The 21,733-nt window shown below is 45.2% G+C and overlaps 1 protein-coding gene across 2 annotated transcripts in view; it reads left to right on the top strand.

The window, feature by feature from the left end:
• LOC111847865 (syntaxin-1A) overlaps positions 1–19,152 on the top strand; it is a 74,925-nt gene extending 55,773 nt beyond the window's left edge. Inside the window, exons 7-10 of one of the 2 annotated variants that reach the window (XM_023819450.2) lie at positions 7,915–7,988; positions 8,856–8,993; positions 11,352–11,462; positions 18,752–19,152. In XM_023819450.2, the coding sequence (XP_023675218.1) occupies positions 7,915–7,988; positions 8,856–8,993; positions 11,352–11,462; positions 18,752–18,967 (539 nt within the window). In that variant the 3' untranslated portion in view covers positions 18,968–19,152. Of the gene's footprint in view, positions 1–7,914; positions 7,989–8,855; positions 8,994–11,351; positions 11,463–15,096; positions 18,693–18,751 lie in introns of those variants that run through there. The other variant, XM_023819451.2, reaches the window with a different exon arrangement.
• Positions 19,153–21,733: the final 2,581 nt, after the last annotated feature.

Below are 21,733 nucleotides of genomic sequence, written 5' to 3'. Positions count from 1 at the left end.
GGGGGGGTGGGGGATTTGCCGGATCTCCCTGGAGCTCTGAGCTGTTGTGTTCATCATGTTCATCACGCATCACTGAGATGCTGTGGAGAGCCCGTGACGCGGGACGCCACCGGGCCGAGCACGGCAAGGCTTCTCGGAAATCGCTTGTGATTTTCCACACAGTTGCAAATTGGAATAACAATTTTTGTATCCCTTGGAAATAATTTTTTATCCATTTACAGAAACGCCTGTCTAACATGTTGGGACAGCTTGAAAATTTGATTGGCTGAGGGTGAAAATGAGTTGTGCAGCGTTTCTGTTAGGTTTTCGATTGTTCTCAGTGTTGACACTCTCAGCCAGAGTATCAGTGACTTGACCGTTTCATTTTCATCACCTCTTCCGCCCGAGAGCTAAGATCCTCTGTCTACCTGGCTGCCTTACCTTCTTACCTTCAGTCTGTTTCTCCTGGAAGTCGAGTTGGGCTTGTTTCCACTGCCTCGATGGCAAAATTGACAGCATATTCTCATAGTTTTCCCCTCTGATTCAACAAGCCCACTCTGCGGTGCACTTTTTACCAAAGATGGGTCGAATCAATGGATCAAAGCCACTAAGTGGATTTCCTTTCAACTCAAAAACAGATCCGGGAATTCTCAAATGAAATCTAAAAATGTAGGAGACGTCGAGTGACATCATCCAATTGTGCCTCTTGCAGTCTCTCCTCTGATTGGTATTACAGTCCTTCTCAACCAAACCCTTCTCTTCCATTTTATCAGTCCTCCCATTCAGTCTTAGCTTAGCTTAGCTTAGCTTAGCTTAGCACCAGCCAGTCTGTCGCATTGTTGATAATCTTTTTCCACAGTTCCCCAATATCAACTTAATGGTGGCCTGCACACTGTTATGAAGCCATTTCCCTCCCCAGCTCTGCTCTGATGCCTGCAGGAATGTGGATTGCCCTCTTCTGGGTGGTGTTTTCCTTAGTGATGGACCGTGGGTCTCGGTGGTGCTCTAGAGCTCCCCCTAGATGCTGACAGCTTTCCATACCACTCTTTGTGCCTGCATATGGATCAGAGCCTTCCAAATCCAATTCCTTTAATAGCAGCGTGACCTGTTTTGTCTGTGACATTGTGATTAGCAGGCATGCTAACCTCGGTAGGCCCTGGGGTGACAACCCAACCCACTAACAGGCCGTCGGAATCCCGAAGCTGGTGTGCTCACGTGGAGCTCAGATTATATTGAAATTCCGGCCTCACGCTAGCTGTATTGCTCTCCGAAGTACTGCAAATGGAAAATAAACAGGTAATGATGTCATTATTCCTGCGTGGGTCCAAATGCTCATGGGTTTGTGGTGGGACTGAATGCAGGACAGTATGCCATCGTCTTGGCTCTGTTTCATGCCAGCGGCATCTGAAAGCACTCGACTGTAAGAAGCATGACATGTGCTCATCATGGATGACGTCGCGGCTGTTCGTGCAGGCCGTGGGACGAGGCCACTCGTGGCCCACGCTGACGCGTTTAGCTTTGTAGCTGGAAGGCAGATGCTCGGCTTGCGTTCTCACGTGTGGCAGGTGGAGGCTCAGCTGTACGATGCGACGCGTGGCTCAGTGCGAGGACAGAGCGGCATCACGTCAACTGGACGGTGCGATGCGTGGCTCAGTACGAGGACGGAGCGGCATCACGTCAACTGTACGGTGCGACGCGTGGCTCAGTACGAGGACGGAGCGGCATCACGTCAACTGTACGGTGCGACGCGTGGCTCAGTACGAGGACAGGGCGGCATCACGTCAACTGTACGGTGCGACGCGTGGCTCAGTACGAGGACGGAGCGGCATCACGTCAACTGTACGGTGCGACGCGTGGCTCAGTACGAGGAGAGAGCGCATCACGTCAACTGGACGGTGCGATGCGTGGCTCAGTACGAGGACAGGGCGGCATCACGTCAACTGTACGGTGCGACGCGTGGCTCAGTACGAGGAGAGAGCGCATCACGTCAACTGGACGGTGCGTCGGCTAGCTAATTAGAGAAAAAAAACAGATATGCGTCGCCATAACACAATTACTCATAGCAACTGTTTGAGGATGGTGTGACAGCTGCCTTGAAGGTACGGGAAATGGGGGGTGACTTTGAAAATCACTTGCCGTATCTGGTCTAGCTGTGGATCATCCACATCCCCTCCACATTCTATGAGGTTAATTAAAAGAACAGTTTTTATGTTACGTGTGTTTGTTTTTTGAAAGTTCCAACAAATATATTTGAATAAAAAAATAATTGACTACTAAGGACGTGTACAATAAACACACATATATTACATGTGTGTTTGTGTGTGTATATGTATATCTGTATGTTTGAAAATAGTCATAGCTAGTATGCATTACAGTAGGGCTTGTTCCCCTTCTTGTTTGTTCAGGGCCTGAGTTGTTTAATGATCAGCCCCTGACATTGTGCTCCCTATTACATTCAGTCAGTCAGCCCTAGCATCCCCCTCCCCCACCCCCGCCACTTCCACAGCGCCGCCCTGCAGGTGTGGGACATGCAGGAAATGAGAGCCTGCTTTGTGTCAATATTGAACCAGCCTGTCCTGGAAAAGAAAAAACAAGGCTGCAGCTGGAAGATCACCACAGTGACATCAGTGGAGCTCTTCGCTCTTCCCCACAGCAGACAATTACCTGCTACACCCCCCATGGGGAAAGGGCGGGGGGGGGGGGGGTCAGGGGCTGGGGACTGGGAGTCTCAGTCTGCACTCTGTGTTTGATTCTAAGCCTGAAAAAAAGTTCTGCTTGATTCTGCAAGAAGTTCTTGCTTTCTGTATTATTTATATGACGGGTGTCAAAGTTCAGTCCTGGGGGGCCGGAGCCCTGCACATTTTTGTGTTTCCCCTCATTTAACACACCTGATTCAACTCCTTGTGCTACTTACCACATAGCTCTTGAGCTGAATCATTTGTGGTGGAACAGGGAAAGAACTAAGCTACACAGGACTCCGCCCCCCCCAGGACTGGGGTTCGACTCTCCAGATTTATATAAAGGAGCATAGGTTGTCATGGCGAGGGTGGGGCCTATTGTAGACGGCTAAATTACTCCCCCACAAGAGGGGGGCCACGCGTAACGCGGCAGCATCCTAGGTGAAGAGATCACTTGGGCCTGAGAGTCTGTATCTGGTGACATTGAAGGCCAAACCTTTGCTTGCACTTTTGGCCAATTGAGCGGAAATGCAGGGGAGAACTTTCATGATAGCAAGGTTTACATTTTGAAAAAACACTCAAAGTGTATATTAAGAATGTACAGAACTTTAAAGACAGAAAAAAATGACATTACTGTTTTGGGTTTTTTTGGATATTCTGTCACCTTGGATGGATGGATAGATGGATTATAGATTGATTATGATGCAGCCTCACACCTCTGGGATCGTGGGTTCGATTTCTCCTATGGCTTGTGTGTCGAGTTTGTGAGCTTTATCTATGTTTGCATGCGGTTACTCTCGCAGACCAGAATCATGTGGTTAGCAGAACCTGTGCCTTTAAATGAGCCGTAGCCTGTGATAATGTGTATCAGCAAACGCCTCGCAATGGACCCGGTGTCCCCATCCTGAGATGCCTCAGCTCACCATCACCATGCACTGCTGAAGCAGGCGAGAGGAGCATGGATGAACAGGGCAGTTTGTTTTCTTCAGTTACAGAGTCTAACTTGAGAAAATATTTTAACCCTTAAAAGCCCAGGCCTGAGCCATCTGTCCTAAATACAGGCATAGCTCGAGGTCATCTTTTTTCTCTTGTTTTATTATAATGTTTTAAATTACAAAAGTCTGAAATACTTTTTTCTATTTTACTTGATAAATTATTAGCCTATAAAGAAGAGCATATATGCATGACTGATTAAAAAATGAATCAAGAGATTCTGCCAGGCAATAAAATCTGACGACACTTTATCTGTCCAACCAACCTCCCAAATTTTCCACACGACCAGATGAGTCTATGTTCAGTATAAGAATATCATCTGCTATTCGTGGCTGTACGCGAAGGGTAATCAGATAGTTGAATTTCAGAAAAAGAGTTACTCTTTCAGAGGTGCAAAAAGTTTATATTTCTGATTTTCGTTTGCAGTTTTATTTTATCTCTGTCTTTATGACTGAGATATGATTTTCTGAACTGGATTTTGATATTTAATATAAGTTTTCTTCTTTGAGAATTGGTTGAAGTTGATATGCATAATAATGTAATATCTGAATAGCCGTAAGATAAAATGGAAAGATCTCATATTAAATTAAAAATAATATAATACACTTGAAACTAATGTGAATATTAAACTAAAATAAAATCTACTTCAAAGTGACAGCTTTCAAATGGCACACTATGTAGGACTGGCATCCCGTCCTGAGTGTCCCCCTGCCTTGTCCCCTGTGATGAGCTGGCATCCCGTCCTGAGTGTCCCCCTGCCTTGTCCCCTGTGATGGGCTGGCATCCCGTCCTGAGTGTCCCCCTGCCTTGTCACCTGTGATGGGCTGGCATCCCATCCTGAGTGTCCCCCTGCCTTGTCACCTGTGATGGGCTGGCATCCCGTCCTGAGTGTCCCCCTGCCTTGTCCCCTGTGATGGGCTGGCATCCCGTCCTGAGTGTCCCCCTGCCTTGTCCCCTGTGATGGGCTGGCATCCCGTCCTGAGTGTCCCCCTGCCTTGTCACCTGTGATGGGCTGGCATCCCGTCCTGGGTGTCCCCCTGCCTTGTCCCATGTTCCCCAAGGACTGGCCTTTATTGTTCTGACTGAATGAGTGTTTGGCCCTCCAATCGCAACACCTGTCTGGTATATCAGTCCCACTCCCCACTCTCCATTGTCCTACCCCGCAGTAGGTCCTCCCATTGGTCTAATATTTGAGGCACCCGCTGTGAAACAACCACTGCCAGCACCTGAGATCTAGAAGTCAGGCTCTGCTGCCGCTTGTCATCTGCGCTTCGGCACGTTTCAGCTCGTTTTAATGGAGCATGACATTCCTGGAGAAACTCTAACCCATTTTAGATCTTGGCCTCTGCTTCAGTTCAGCTTTTCTTGCTGCAAAACCTTCTGTGTTCCTGCTTTGTACCTTCAGGGTGCTCTTCCACCACACCGGGTACCGTACTTTTGGTACTTCAAGGTGTTGGTTTTCCACTGCCGTAAAAACTCGTATCGGCGCCGAATGACATCACAATGCGTGGTGGAGTATTTTGTACTGAATTTAAAAAATGGCTGTAGTATATTATAGGGCTTGACGATGTGCATTATTAATACCAACGCTGCATGTTATGCATATGCAATTCTTACTTTACTAGTTAGATTAAGATCAGGTTTTTTTCTTGCCTTCAATTCCGTACAGACATTATTGAGCAGGGAGTTTAAATTTCACTAAAACATTTTTACTTTGCGTTAGGAAACTCACACTGAATGCAATAGCAGTGAATAATATTGTATCACATTACTAGTTGCATCATATGTATCTTTAATGTATTGGATCGTTGGCGACACATTGAGATGTATCACAGCCTCAGTGATTTAGATGCACATCTTTGGTATGCAGTGTATATGCTGAAAGTCTGCTGGAGCACAGTGTATACTTTGGAAGAAATGGCCATTCTAATTTTGAATGAGATTTTACAGATGAGGTATTTGTGGGTTTAAATACAGACAGATTCCCCACCCACATCCAAGTAGCAGAAAAACATGCAGTGGTCATGTTAACGTTGTGTGACGAGCTAATCTGCCCCCATCCAAGCGAAGGCCTGGAATCAGCCATGTCACCAGGATTCCCATTCAGCACCTCAGTGAGCTCTGTGGCAGCCGGGCCAAAAGGGACGTCATTCATCCCCGTGCGACAGCGTGGGGGTTTCAGGTTTGCCGCAAGCCAAAGTAGCACACAACATCTGGGGGGGGCGTTTACCCACCCAGGCCACAGGTAAGGCGGGATAACGATCCCAAAGTCCCGGGCAACCATCTGGCTTCCAGCAGTAACAAATACTGGCCGTTACATGACCTCCAATAGCTCAGAACAGTGCAGTACATCTGTCTGAGCCTTTTATCCGAAGCGACTTACAGCAGAGGGAAGGGTTACATGTGCTCCCTGGGACTCAAACAAACAACCTTTGTTGACGGTCTACTTGTTGAGCTGCAGGATAGGCGAGATCAGTTTTTCTCTGGTGATAAATAATCATAAACACCATTTTGTGTTTGTGTTGGGGAGGGGGTAGGTTTATATTACCTTATATGTAATAAAAACTTGGTTTTTGTTGACATTGTGCGGACCATTTTTCAGGTCCCCACAAAGATCTGCAACTGCAATCAAAAAGCTAAAATTGCCATAAGTCTTGTATTTTGTTTGGTTACTCGTGGTTAAGGTTAGGGCTGGGTAGGGGTTAAGGTCGTCATGTTGTGATTAGAGTTTTCCCCATAGAAATGAATGGAGAGTCCCCACAATGATATAATTAAAACTCTGCATGTGTGTGTGTGTGTGTGTGTGTGTGGTGTTTTTGTTTTTAATGAGCTATGCCTGTTTATTTCTGTCCCGAACAGAAGGCTTGACAGACTGGCCAACAGAGAGAGTAGAGCAGAACATAGCTGTTTTAATCACCGAGGCCCGCGGAGGGTCACATGTGCTGTATGCTCGTTGTCCTCTCCACCAGCTCCCGATGGATTGTCCTGTCATGCACCTCCTCCAGATGATCAGGCACCGTCACAGCAGCACCATTTGTCTTGCCTGGCATGGGGACAGCACTTTGGGGTTTAAGTCCAGCACCGTCATACATAATTCAAATTTACAGGTGCAGATTTCGACTTTCGCATCTCTCTCTAGGTTTTTCCTAATGCTGCTGTCAAGGCAATGAATCGGTTTTATTTTCAGATATTCTTAATTAGCCAAGAAAGGTTATCCTCTGAGAGAACTCCATTTGTGCTGGCCACTGCTGGCTTGTGAGTATTATGTTAATCGCAGGCTTATGATGCATACTGACATTAAATAACAAATGTAGAGCTGCAACTGGACATGACCACTTAAGCCAACCCGTCATGCACTGAGATTTCTGCATTGTTTCTGGACTCCTTTCCCGAATGTCTCCCATCCAAGAGGTCACATCCACATCATCGGCCCAGGCTTCCCATTAAACTGTGCGTCTCGTCGCCGAGACGCTAAAATTAGCCGAACTCCAATAATTAACTGGCCCGACAAACGCCAACTGAATTGTGATTAATTCTGCACGGGTGCCTTCCAGGGCCTAATCGGCTCTCTAATTGCCTGCATGGCATGTGGGGGCGCGGCCCGCGCTGCCATTGTGTGCGGAAAGCCTGAGCGATGCTCTTCGGAGAGGATCCTGGGGATATTCATTTAGCGTGTCACCGTAATGCGTCCCCCATGCATCGCCAGGAAAGGAAATGAGAATTCACCGGAAGACGGGCGGTGGATAATTGAGCAGTTGACAGAAGGGGGGTGGGGGGGGGGAGTTGGGTTCCTTTTTTGTATTGTGATTTTCTCATTTCAGATTTCCTCATTCATGAGATCATTGTCACAGATGTAGCACGCTTTATGTCTTTGGCTTGAGTTATTCCGTTGTATCCTTTAGATATTACTGAGTGTTACTGTGCCTTCAACACCGTCTTGACTCGCTTCTAGCCATAGATTCTGTTAATTAGTGGTAATTAGGATGATGGCGCAGACCATCCAAAAGGTGATAAAGGATAAAACATTTACAAAGGTTTGTACTCTATACTGTAGCGGTGAAAATTTCGGTTCTGCATAGACCCAGTCTTGGTATTCAGGTAGAACCTTCAGTTAATGGAATTTTTATTAGAAGTTAACTGGTAGATCTGTATCTCTTGTTTTATCGCTCTCTGGCCTGGTAGTCGGTGACTGTTGGAGATCGGTGTCGCATCTGTCTTTGATTGCCTTGTCTGTGACCGTCTCTGTGTCACCGTGTCACCTCAGCTGGCAGGAACACCACGAACGACGAGCTGGAGAGCATGCTGGAGAGCGACAACCCTGCCATCTTCACCTCGGGGGTGAGCAGCCTGGACGTGCCCGTGCTCCGCTGTCATTTGACCTCTGAAAAACACCCTTAAGTTCTTTAGCACCATCACACGTCAGTTTGGGGACCTGAACAAAACATTTTACTCAACATAAAAATCTGTGACTGCAATCAAAAAACTTAAAATGCCAAAACTCTTGTCTTTTGTTTGATTACTTATGGTTAAAGTTAGGACTGGGTAGGGGTTAAGGTTGTCATTGTTGGGATTAGGGTTATAGAAATGAATGGACGGTCCCCACAAAGATAGGAGTACAGTTGTGTGTATGTGTGTGTGTGTGTGTGTTTGTGTGTGTGTGTGTGTGTCTAAAAGCAGGGTCAGACAATCACTAGGGCCATTGGAGGTTAAGAGCCTTGCTCAAGGGCCCAACAGCAAAATAACTCTGCCGGCTCTGGGATTTGAGCCAACAGCCTTCTGATCAAAGGCACAGTTTCTTAACCCCCCGAGTCCCCAAAAAGATAAACCCCATGCAAGGAGGTGCAGTAATAAGCCCCTTCTCTAGACACTGCATGGGGCTTGATAATTCCCTCTGACAGTAGTAGCACTGGCAAAGTTCATGCACTGACCGTCGCTGCATTTACTCGGCCAAGATGCCCTCAGTGGGGCTGTTAAATCTGCACAGGCCGCCTACATGATCTGGCGCCTGACGTCCGGCTTTCTCATGGCTCTCCTCCTTGAGATTCCTTGACACGTCTCTCAACTCAGAGCTCTGTCTCGCTTCGCTTGCCGGCGAGGCCAAACAAAAAGGGGGAAGCCCAACTCAGCTCAGGGGGGTGTGTTAAAACCAAGCGGGACTGCTGAGGAAACATTAGCCAGTCGCTCACCTCTCCCCCTCCCCTCCAGATCATCATGGACTCCAACATCACCGAGCAGGCCATGAGTGAGATCGAGACGCGGCACACTGAGATCATCAAGCTGGAGAACAGCATCCGCGAGCTGCACGACATGTTCATGGACATGGCCATGCTGGTGGAGAGTCAGGTGAGACCCACGTGACGCCCTCATGCCAACCTGCCACCTACAGCTGTTTGCTCCACCAAGGTCCCACAAGGATATTCGATATTAGCCTGATTAAAGAAGCTCACCTCAACAACAATTAACCTATTTAACGGAGAACGCTTCTATAAAGGTCTTCTGTTGGATTATAGCTGTCAATGAATAGATTATAGAGCACTGTGAAGAATCTTAGGCAGTCACAGAAAATGTTAAAAGCCGTTTATCTGGGCAGTAAGTGCATATTTGCTCAGAAAGAAATTGCACAGTTCAACATTCGAACATATGCGGTATAGCAAAATAAATTCACAAGAATTTCTTGTGCTCTCCAAAAAGGTACTGATATCCTTTTGGACGGCTAGATGAACACAGCTTCAGTTCCCAAACCTCTCCTCAGGGGCACCTCAGTCACTCCATGTGTTCGTTAAATTTCACCCCCAGCAGAAGGTGCTCAAGTGATTATTCCACATGAATTATTGACAAATCTCATGTGGTAAAATCTGTATTAACGTAAGTATGCTTAGTGTAATTGCCTTTTCTCTTAATGTGTTTGTGGAATAAATTTTTCTTTGTTGAGCTCTTTTTAAAACAATTTTTATTCTAAAGTACACTCTTACTTAAAGCATTAACCAGAAACTAAGTGTTAGTAATGTACTGATCCCATGTTCGTTCTTCATTAACGAATCATAACGGTTAATGTATTTCATACAATTGCTGTATTTGTTCATGATTTGTACTAAAGTAGTAACTGATTTACTAAGTTACTTGTGTCCCCTCAAGTAAAATGTTACTGAACCTTCTTAAGAGAAAACATTCATATGATGTGGAAAACAACAGTGCAGCTGGAGGAACGTGCAACATCAGTAAGGCCTCCCTGTATGAATGAAGTGTGACTGATCAGTTTCAGTTTTATCTTCAAGACAGCAAAATGTCCTCCTTTTAAATTTCTGCTTATATTTTTCATTTTGAGACGCTTATGCTAATAAAAGCCAGATAGACCATAAACAGGTCTTAGTGTAAGTTTCATTGCATAAACGCTTTGTGCTTCTCTTCCGAGATAAAAACTGTACGTTTCTGGAATGGGACACCGTGCACTCTCACTTCTGGGCCACTTCCTAGTGAGAACATGATGCATGATGGGTATGGTGCAAGGACTACGATGAACCATAAAAATACGTTGCAGAGGTGTCGGTGAGGGTATCCCCTGTTCTAACCCTGTTCATATTTCTATAAATATGAACAGGGTTAGAATCATGCCTGACATACAGTGAGGCATAAGAACATAAGAAATTTACAAATGAGAGGAGGCCATTCGGGCCATCAAGCTCGTTTGGGGAGAACTTAGCTAATAGCTCAGAGTTGTTAAAATCTTATCTAGCTCTGATTTAAAGGAACCCAGGGTTTTAGCTTCCACTACACTAGCAGGAAGACTATTCCATACTCTAACTACACGCTGTGTAAAGAAGTGCTTCCTCAAATTTGTTTTAAAATGTTCTCCCGAAGGCCTTACTGATGTTGCACGTACCTCGTGCTGCACTGCTGTTTTCCACATCATATGAATGTTTTCTCTTAAGAAGGTTCAGTAACATTTTACTTGAGGGGGGCACAAGTTAACTTAGTAAATCAGTTACTACTCAAGTACAAATCATGAACGAATACAGTAACTGTAAGAAATACATCGACCGCTATGATTGATTAATGAAGAACGGACATGGGATCAGGACGTATAACGAACGCTTAGTTTCTGGTTAATTAAGGCATTAAGTAAGATTGTACTACTACGTTATTTGTGCTCCCTCAAGTAAGGTTTCTATTAGGTATTGAGAACTGTGAAAATATTATAGTGTTGGTTTGTGTGATGCCTGAAGATGTGATTTTCTGTGGTTCTGTGGCTGTACAGTGTGTTATACGGGTAAAATCACCACCTAATCCCCAGAGAAGCTAGTGTTCTCTCTCATCCTTTCCCAGTACAGAATGTCTGAACTCGTTTACTGTAACGAAAGCATTTTCTACACCCGACAGGGAGGAGGAAGTGCATAGGAAAGGAGCCTTCGAATCGTTATAGATTGTTTTACTTTTGAATCTTTCCGATTTTGGAAGCTGGAGTTTATGGACTAGCGACACCCTATTTCAGGTGAAGACTTGCCGTGAGCCTAACTTAGGAAGCCTTTCAGTGAATGTGAGGAAGAGCAGGTACACTACAGTAAGATACTTGGAGTTAAATGATGCCCAGCCTCAACTATTAGTGAGGCAGTGAGCTCTGGAACCTCTTGCAACTGCCTCTGTACTGTTCTTCTCATGCTCTGTCTGTCTATCTGTCTGTCTGTCTTTGCCCATGACTTTCAGGGGGAGATGATTGATCGCATTGAGTACAACGTGGAGCACTCTGTGGATTACGTGGAGCGAGCGGTCTCCGACACCAAGAAGGCGGTGAAGTACCAGAGTAAAGCTCGGAGGGTGAGTTCGCTAAGCTTGTGTTGAGTAGCTGTGTGGTGTGGCGTAGCACGGCATGACGTAGCATGGCATGGCTTGGCGTGGCTTGGCTTGGCGTGGCTTGGCTTTACTTCTGTCCCTGCAAAACATGTCTCAAGACTCATCAACATCTGATGTGCTGCACTGGTGTTACTCTTGATTTCAACATGGCAGGATTCATTTTGGCCTAAGATTTTTCATAGGTGACCTCGTCTAATTAATGAGTTTTGGGTTTTGAGTCCTGGTATCTGTTTTTTACTTTCACAGTCTCTGCACAGGCAATAGGCTGAAGAAGCTTCTTCAGTGCTAACAGTTATTTTAGCATCTTAGTTAAAACTGGTGCCAGAAATGAAGAGTTTGTTACCTAATGCTCCGGTTGCAGGCTGGCAGCTGTCCTTCTAGCCAATCGCTAGACTCTGAAGTTTCCGGTATTACGCCACGGTGCAACAGGGAGTGTAAATTTGTCAGTGACTTCATCTGGCTTGTGAATAACTGAAGATCGCCCTTTTTTTCCCCTTATATTGCATATATGGGATTTTCTGCGATTCATTAGTCAAGGTTTCCACTCTCTGGATGATTGAAGTACTGCTGCTAGTGGTAACTGACAATATAAAGGATTGTAGAGTTGAGCTTTAGACGGTAAGCGATACAGAGATTAATGACAAACATTTCATGTGGCAGATTTTCTGAATGACAGTGAGATGATTCGCTACCGCCACGCTGTGAGGAATACGGACATCTTTAAAAATAATCTGGAATATTTCTATTTAAAATTAATCGCACCTACCATCTTCGTCCACTCTAGAGCTCATAGTAAGGATTAGTCATCCTTGAAGGCTATCACCCAAAGCAGGCATTTGATGGGGAAAAAGATAATAGTCTATCTAACGCTTTGTTAGAATCCCGTAGTCATCCGCTGGGCACCGTTTCTGTCAGATTAATACAAACCCTCAGAGGCTTAAAGGACGTCCACAAAACGGAGCAAGTGCACTAGGGATGGGAAGATTCACCGATTCGCATACGGTGCGCTGACATAAAAGTCGAAGAAGCAATTGCCCCGATTAAAAAAGTATGCAGTGGGTAGAATTTAGGATGAACTCAGGGTCATTTCCAACATCTTTGCATTGGTAAAATCCAGTTTATTAATATTTATTAACTAGTAAATGCCCTATGCCTTTATTATTTAGAAACATGACCAATAATATTATTTTTAGATTGATTGCCCCTCTCTAAACCGTTTCTGTATCTGTGCCATATGAATTGCATAGCGTGATATTCTTTCGCATCAGGTCGTATCGTGTTGGATCAAAACATGCCGAACGGTACTGCATCACAATAGCAGTGAATCGTATTGGTAGCTGCTTCATATGTATCTTTAATATATCGGAACATCGGCGATGCATCGAAGTGCGTATCGCATCGCCTCGGTGATGGAGATGTACGTCCCTAATGTGCACCAGCAGAATCTCAGGTCTTAATGTTCTTCATAAAATGCAGGCTGGTAGTAAAAAATAATTTCACAATCACAACCTAGTCTGTTCCTGCGGCCGTGATTCAAGCTATATTTAAGCTGCTAAGTTTGAGTGGCTAAAGTTGGTAAGCTCCCAGCAGCAAACCACAAACATGGTTGGAAATGTATGCAGTGTGATAAAATTACAGTGGAACTGACTATATACGGATTCTCAGTGGAATTTTAAACGCGCCTGACGTCAATTGATATGACTTGACAGCACCTAGTATTAATAAAAGCATTTTAAATACGTTAAATGCTTCCTGATTTTTAGAAAATAGCATCAAGTATACAAAAATTGCATTCAGATGGACTACAGAGGAATCCATACTCGGTATATTTAAAATTTGACAGAGTGTTCAAGATTATCCACTCATGAAGTGGTATCATTTTTTTGTGTGTTTGGCTAAACAAAATTCATACAACAAATCCAGCTGTTTCATTGGCTGGGAAGAAACCCAAATAACAAATGAGGATTAATTAAAAAAACAGAAAAAAGCAAACAAACATGTAGATTCACTGGAAGCCTGGCTGCTGGTACCTCCTTAATCAATATCTAATAATATATAACATACTGTAGTATACGGCCATAATTCAGAGCACTTGAAACGGTAATCTAAGCTTGAGCATAGGCACCAGAAGACATTTTGAGCTCAGCGTGCTGAATGTTGGAACAATGATAGACAGACTTTATCATCGGTTGATACCAACGGTTGTATTTTTGGAGAAATAACCATGAAGTCGCTTCTGATCCTACTGAGTTTGAGTCTGACCTTTTAACCTCTGAGTTAGAACAGGGGCAGGCAGTCGTACAGTACCTGCAAATGGCCGGTATGTATGCAGGTATTTGAGATAACCTCTAGGTCAGCTGTTCAAACCCAGGTGTGAGGACTCTTCAGCCAATCAGTCCTCTAATTAGTAATCGGGGAGCTACAGTGAAAACCCATACACACCATGACCCTATCCGGGTAAGATTACAGGTATATTTTCTGTATTTTCTCGTCTAACAGGGTTATCTCAAACCCGCATAACAATCAAGACGCAATATCTGAACAACATGGCACAGATTATATTTTGGGGGGATTTCAGCCTTGGATAGACACCTTCTGTCTTACATATTTCAGTTAATTAAGAACAGAATTTCCACTGGAGAGAGAATTCAATTGGAGCAGCTGGGCAGGGAGTTGCTCAGGTTTGGGGTCTGTCAGATACTCTTCTGAGAAACACTTTGCTTTGCCTTCAGTCTGGGCTTCAGGTATAATCAGGAGTCGGGAGGATGTGCAGTGAAGTTGGTGTGTCTTGAGACAGGAGTTTAATGGGGAAGTGTGTTCATGTTCATCCCTACACACTGTGTTGCACGATCTGTGTTAATGTTCTCATGGCGCTCTGTGAATGTCCTAAAATAGTCGCCATGAGCAGTCAGAAGATGAAGGGGCACACAGGCGCTGTCTTACGGGGCTCTGCAACAACAACAAAAAAAGCTTTGGGTGAAGTGCAGCCACATTCCTCTCAACTGCCTTGGCTGTCGAGATGAGATGTGAGATTGACTTTGTCAATCCCTAGAGGGAAATGAAGACATTACATCAGCTCAGATTAAGACGGCAAAAAGAGACAGACATAGCAAAAGGGGCAGGATGAGTAAGAATACAGTAAAAGGTACAAATAAATAAAAGGTACCAATGTGAATAAGTAAATGTACAGAATGTACAGATCACAGTAAATAATATACACCAGCATGTAACTCAAATGTACAGATGAAATTTTTCATACTACAATGTTAAGTATTACAGTGTTAAATGATCTGAATCAAAGATACAATGATGGTGAATCACAGCGGGAAAATATTTATGAAATACTGCAACAGCGACATCACAGAGTAACAGCAGTCCTGTGAAGGCATTACATGCTGCGGGGGGGGGGAGATTCCAGCATGTGTTTCTGTCTGCTCTGGCTGCCCATTGTGTGATTTTTATGTCATATTCTGAGCTGCACTTGCAGAAGAGCACAAGCTTTGCTCCATAACCTTTTAACCCTGTGTGTTCCTCTTCACTTTACATGCTTCCCTGGACCTCTTCTGCTTTCTCGTTGTTGCTCTTGATGGCCACGCAGAAGAAAATCATGATCATTATATGCTGTGTGGTGTTAGGCATTGTAATAGCGTCCAGTGTTGCCGGGACGCTGGCTTAGAGCACACTGCTGCAGTAGTAGGAAAGAGTATCCACATGCCCAAACACATGACTCTGAAACAGACACACACACACACACACACACACACACACACACTCCCTATCTCTGCCTGTCATCTTCACACAAGCACATGCACATGTTTTGAAATATATTTTAAAAGAAGCGAGTCGCATACTGTAAAACGATGCACAATGTACCGGAGGAGATGTATTTTTTATGCATGAGTTCTTTTTTTTTGTAAATGTGTGTGGTTTTCGCGGTGTGTTTACCTGGGTGTTGAGTGTCGTATGACAAATTTTACAAATGTTTTTGAGGTCTAATTTTAATGAGGGGGGTGGCGCGAGGGGGATCTTGAAAATGTTGCACGCACATTCCAAACAATGGCATTTTCTAATTATTTTTCTATTACATTGGAATAAGCAGCCTCTACACTAGTCTATTTGTTGATTTCTAAAACTAATACAAAGAAATGATAGCTCTGTATGAATATTTGGAGTAACAGCACCGGACGTTGAGCAGAACAGGAAACGGTGTAATTTAAAGTAGTTTTACATAAGTAAACAGAGACAAAATTCCTGGGAGCCCCACTCTTCCCTCTTGACATGCTGTACAATATGTCCTAGACCTGACTTTTGCATGACATCTCAGACGATATAATGTTGTTCCGTGAAAAAAGAAAGTCGTGAAAAATCTTTGTATTTAGATCATTGCTTTTGGACTCAATTCGGTGACGGCTGCCTAAGACTGGGATTATCGTCAGTCAGTATTATTAGACCATCAAAATTCCCCACCCCAATCATCATAGTAATGAGCTCTAGCAAGCTGCTACAAAGTAGCATCTTCTGTCGTCCTTCCTTGGTTCTCGTTGAGTTCTGTTGTGAGGGTCTGCTAAACCGTGTGCGTCTTTACGTCACAGGAACCATTCTGCCCGTCTGGTCCAATTCCGCTGCATAGTGGAGCTCTTTACTGCCTCGACATTGAGTTTGAGTTATAATCCAAACTCAACTGCAAATAGACATAGTTATGGGCTACACTCTAAGCTTACGATGTACTCGGTGTTTTTCAATGTAATCCCTACCGTGCAACTGATGTCAATACCGGAGCCCAGCATTGTGGGACGTCACACCCTTTCTCGTGTGCTTTTAAATGTCCTGTGGTGCTGTTTTCGTTGCGTCTGGTCCGCGTGTGGACGTGCCTGACCTGACTACCTGAATGGTCGCCTAAATCAGCCATCGAATGCATTCCAACAACTTAGATTTCACAAAAAATATATAAATAAATAAAGGAAATAACAGCCACGTTGCCTACGCAAGCCGCTGCCTTTGTTGTGACGCTGCCATGTTGTCCTTTGTGGTGAAGCTAGCCAGTGAAGAACTGAGTCACATGGCAACACATGACGAATTCACACTCTGCTGGGGCTTTTTAACTGTGGACCAACGCTTCTCCTCTAACCAGGGCTTAGCTTATGAACAGCACATCCATTTCACGCACATCTGGCCGCCGATCTCCAGCGGGGAGTCGTCCAGAGCGTCATGGGCGCGACTGGTAGCACCGGCTGCGCTACCGGGACGCGGGTGGGCAATGTGGCCCACAACCCCCCCACCATTTAGTCACCACCCGCCTCGCAAAAAACAAGCGCGGCCAACTGAGCTGAACAACTGAACAAACGTACAAACAAACGAGAAAATTAAAAGTGCATGTTGCAGCCATTTTGGAGTTTCGATGTATTGTCCTCGCTTTCGTACAGTGCCGTTAGTTAGAGGTGTGTCTTTGAACAGTCCCATGAGGCCTGGGGCTTTGTTTCTGTTTGTGCTGGAGTATTCCTGTAAAGGTTACTAGAGGGGTGCTTTCTCACAGTCTACACACCATCAGCCCCCCCCCCGCCCCCATGTACCAAAAGCTATAAGTAACGTTTGGGTGTTGGTACGAGGACTGAACTTAGCAATATAGCGCAGGCCCTTAGCAACGTATCTGAAAACCTCTTCACTTCGAGCAGAAGTATTTGTGCTTCCACCAACACCCCATTCCGAAGATGCTTCTGCGTTGTCAGAACAGTTTCTGAGCTGGGATATCCCCTTTGGGGCACTCCATGCGAAGCGCTTAATAGTGAATAATTAGGATGAAAAGCCTTTCGTAGGACAATGGGCTGTTCTGTATATAGACGCGAATGACTAATGGTGTTTCACGCACTCAGACACCCACTCGAAAATCCAGGCCTCCTGAAGAAAGATGACAAGCAAGAAGTAACAAACTTGAGTTATTCCAAGCAAGGCTCATCCAAGCGGAATGAGGCTCTTTGTGCTATTAGTAAATGTCTTTGTGTCCTTAACATCTTTTTTTCTCTGAAGTCTTCCCTCCCTTATTTTGTAATTTCATTGACTTAATAAGTTCCAACCAATGGTGGAGTTGTGCTAGAATAGTGTTTGCGAAAGATGTATATATGGTATTTAGATCTTTGAAAGGCAGATGTGGGGGGGATTAGGAATAGTTGTTCACATCAGGTAGAGAAAGCATTGTTAGGAAAATACCCATCACCTCTGTTAACACCATCGTCAATTTTGACGAATGAGACATGGACGCAGCCCTTCCGGAGTGCAACACATTATTGTGGGCCGATACAGATGTAATATAGTGTAGCTATATCCACAGAGATTAGCCCTTGCTGATTATTACTGCTATATATAATGATCAAATGTAATTGTGTATGAAGGGTGTGTTGCAGTGTGAACCCAAAGCCTTTTTCCAAACGGACCAATGACGTGTGGCTTCTTTACAGCGGAGGGAAAGTTATCCATTACTACAGAGACATTTACCTTTTCCCACATAGAAGTACTTGAATAGATGGCATCTTGGAGAGGAATTACCACTGTTCATCACTATCAAACCCCAGAAAATCATTATTCAATAGGCTTCGTGGGACAGGTGAATGATAGCATTCTGTAATCAAGCCAGATCTAAGCCATTGAGGGACTGTCTGAGGAACAGTGAGGGCACAGAGCGCAAACGTTGGATGGTGTCCCGTACACCTTAGATGGGTTAACTGGTGAGAAACGAGACTTTGAAGGCCAGGGTGGGTGGGGTTATTCTTTGCTGTCAATCACGAGTCACCTGATTTCCTATTGGCTACTTGACAGATTCTCCTTTGTTAAAGCAGTGAGTAATGCCAGTTTCACGTAATATTATGTGGAGTAACTCTGCTATTCTGTGTTAGGAAAATTTCCCTATAAGAATGCTAATTACTTCCTAAGCGCATATTATATATATATATATATGTTTTTATGCAGACACCTATTTTTTTCCATTTGAAATTCCTCCAGGTCACATCACAGTGGGTTAATCAGGCTGCAGACACAATTTGTTGATCTGAAGGAATAACGAAGCACATTACTGTTCTCGATACGCATCACTGAACATTTTGTTTTTGCATTATTGTCAGCAGTTTACGTAGGTGGTTTCATTTTTTTTCGGGAGCACAAAAAAAAATTATATACTAAAGCCAGGCTGCCAACCCCCACCCCCCCCCCCCCCCCCCACCCCCCACCCCACCCCTGCTGTCACCTGTCGGCCAAAACCAAAGATGTGTCAAGGCCCGTGTCACATGCAGCCAATCAGAAGTGCGAGTTTGCAGAAGATGCCCAAAGCCATCCTTGGAAGCTGTGATGGACTCCATTCTACTTTCAGATCACAGTGCAACAGCCTGGATGTTACAGCAGAAAATAGAATTTACATGTCTTATATGAATATATTCATACATTTTGACTTACTGTGGGACCAGCCAAACCACTACTGTTAACAAATCATTTTAAATGATAATGTAACTGAATAGTTTTGGGCAATTACCGTGTAATATCCATGTTCAATTTTTTTTTAATAATGGCTGAGTATTACGATTTTAAAAAGCTTATGCAATTTTAAACAGTAAGGTGTCTGTAAAAAATGTTGCTGACTATAAATAAAATGTTAAAATTGTTTTGTGAAGACGACTGCCCTGTTTCTCCATTTGCTGCAGAATTGCAGCGAAGTTGCACATACTGTACACCAAAAAACAGATGATGTTTAAAACCTCACTGTATTACCAAAGAACACATTTAACAACAACAGGTGAGTACAGAGAACTTAAGCTTTTTTAAAAAAAATTGTCTGATTAACATTCTGTTGATTTCACAAACTTTCAACTGCGAAACATTTTGCGCGCCCGACATTTAATTTTGCGGAATACATACTGTGACATGCATACATGAATACTCTATAATGCCACGAAAGAGTGAATAAACATTTCCCAGGCAGGCAGGGATGAGTCAGCAGACTGTGGATGTCCACTGATTGTCTGGCTTTGTGTGGGTCTGCTGGTTCGTGGACGAGTCCTGTGACGACAGCCTAAACACCATGAAAAAATACAAATGCCTTCAGCATCACAAGTTTAAACCTTTTTCAGTGTTAATGCAGGAAGGCAAGTAATAAAGAAATAGGTAATGCTTACAGAGAAGATGTGGAACTGGCCTCCTGTTTACGCGACCAGGCCGAGGTCCTGGAACAGTGAGGGGTCTCGCTGCTGGAGTCGCGCGATCAGCTTGTCACTGGCTGCATTGCCCTTCTTCCGTGTCATATCTATGACCGCCCGCGCCTTTTCCGCTCTCATTCTGAACTCCTCCTTTACCTGCTCCATCTCCCCTTCATTGAAGACCCCGTCCATCAGAAGATCATCCAGCAGCAGGCTTAAGGTGGGTCCTGTGACTTTTTCCACAAACTTCGTCCGCACCTGCATTAATGTTTCTACTCACAGTGACATGGGAGAAAGAGAAAGAATTATCTGTGGCCTGAATATTTTTGAAGAATATGCTCTGATTGTGTCTAGAGCAGAGGTCCCCAACTCTGGTCCTGGAGAGCTACCGTGCAGTAGGTTTTCTATCATACCCGGCTTCTGATGAGCCACACTTGTTCTCAGGTAAATACCAGGGACAGCTGTGGCTCATCAGAAGCCAAGTGGGATAGAAAACCTACTGGATAGTAACTCTCCAGGACCGGAGTTGTAGACCCCTGGTCTAGAGGAATGTGTACTTGGACACAGGAAATGCACTGAAGGATTAACGCATGTTAAAACTGTTGGGTGGCAGGTTGGCTCAATGGGAGCCTTGCAGCCTCACACCTGCAGGCCTGCGATTATAAACCCTGCCTGTGTATGTGTTGCACACTCTCCCCCTGTCATGGGGTTTTCCTCTAGACACTCCAGTTTCCCTGCACTGTCAAAAGACATGCAGTTAAGTTATCTGGCATCTCTAAATTCCCAACAGCGTATTAATGTGCCTGTGACGCACTAGCATCCCATTCCAGCCTTGTGCCCTGTGCTGCCATGGATAAGCTCCACGCCCTCCTTCCCTGCCTGGGATAGGCTCCAGGCCCTCCCGTGCTGCCTGAGATAGGCTCCAGGCCGCCCTATGCTGCCTGGGATAGGCTCCAGGCCGCCCTATGCTGCCTGGGATAGGCTCCATGCCCTCCCGTGCTGCCTGAGATAGGCTCCAGACCCTCCTATACTGCCTGGGATAGGCTCCAGGCCCTCCCGTGCTGTCTGGGATAGGCTCGAGGCCCTCCCGTGCTGCCTGAGATAGGCTCCAGACCCTCCTATACTGCCTGGGATAGGCTCGAGGCCCTCCCGTGCTGCCTGAGATAGGCTCCAGACCCTCCTATACTGCCTGGGATAGGCTCAAGGCCCTCCCGTGCTGTCTGTGTTAAACTCCAGGCCCTCCTATACTGCCTGGGATAGGCTCCAGGCCTTCCTACACTTCCTGATAGGCTCCAGGCCCTCCCGTGCTGCTTGAGATAGGCTCCAGACCCACCTATACTGCCTAGGATAGGCTCGAGGCCCTCCCGTGCTGTCTGTGTTAAACTCCAGGCCCTCCTATACTGCCTGGGATAGGCTCCAGGCCTTCCTACACTTCCTGATAGGCTCCAGGCCCTCCCGTGCTGCTTGAGATAGGCTCCAGACCCACCTATACTGCCTAGGATAGGCTCGAGGCCCTCCCGTGCTGTCTGTGTTAAACTCCAGGCCCTCCTATACTGCCTGGGATAGGCTCGAGGATCTCCCATGCAGCCTGAGAAAGGCTCCAGGGCCTCCGATGCTGTCTGTGTTAGGCTCCAGTCTCTCCCGTGCTGCCTGAGATGGGCTCCAGACCAGTGGCGTAGGCAGAAATTGTATTTTGGGCGGGCCATTGAAAAAGTGAGCGGGCCTATATTTTTTCCTACAAAAAATATTACTTAAATAATAATTAAACCTTAGAGAGTAGAAAAAATAATAGACAAACAAACTGCAAAAACACACCTTTATTTTGCAATATTCGGCAAAGGCAATAACAAAACACCGTCTAACCATCATGTTCAACAATAAAAATAAACTAAAAATGTATTTTGATCAAACTTGCCTGGGTGGGCCAGGGAGTAAAGTGGGCGGGCCAGTGCCGCCCTGGCCCATTACTGGATACGCGCCTGCTCCAGACCCTCCCGTGCTGCCTGAGATGGGTTCCAGGCCTTCCTGTGCTGTCTGAAGTTGTTGCATTACTGGACT

This window comes from Paramormyrops kingsleyae, chromosome 18 (genome assembly GCF_048594095.1).
Source record: "Paramormyrops kingsleyae isolate MSU_618 chromosome 18, PKINGS_0.4, whole genome shotgun sequence".
NCBI classification, from domain to species: domain Eukaryota; kingdom Metazoa; phylum Chordata; class Actinopteri; order Osteoglossiformes; family Mormyridae; genus Paramormyrops; species Paramormyrops kingsleyae.
This window is presented reverse-complemented; position numbering and strand designations above follow the sequence as displayed.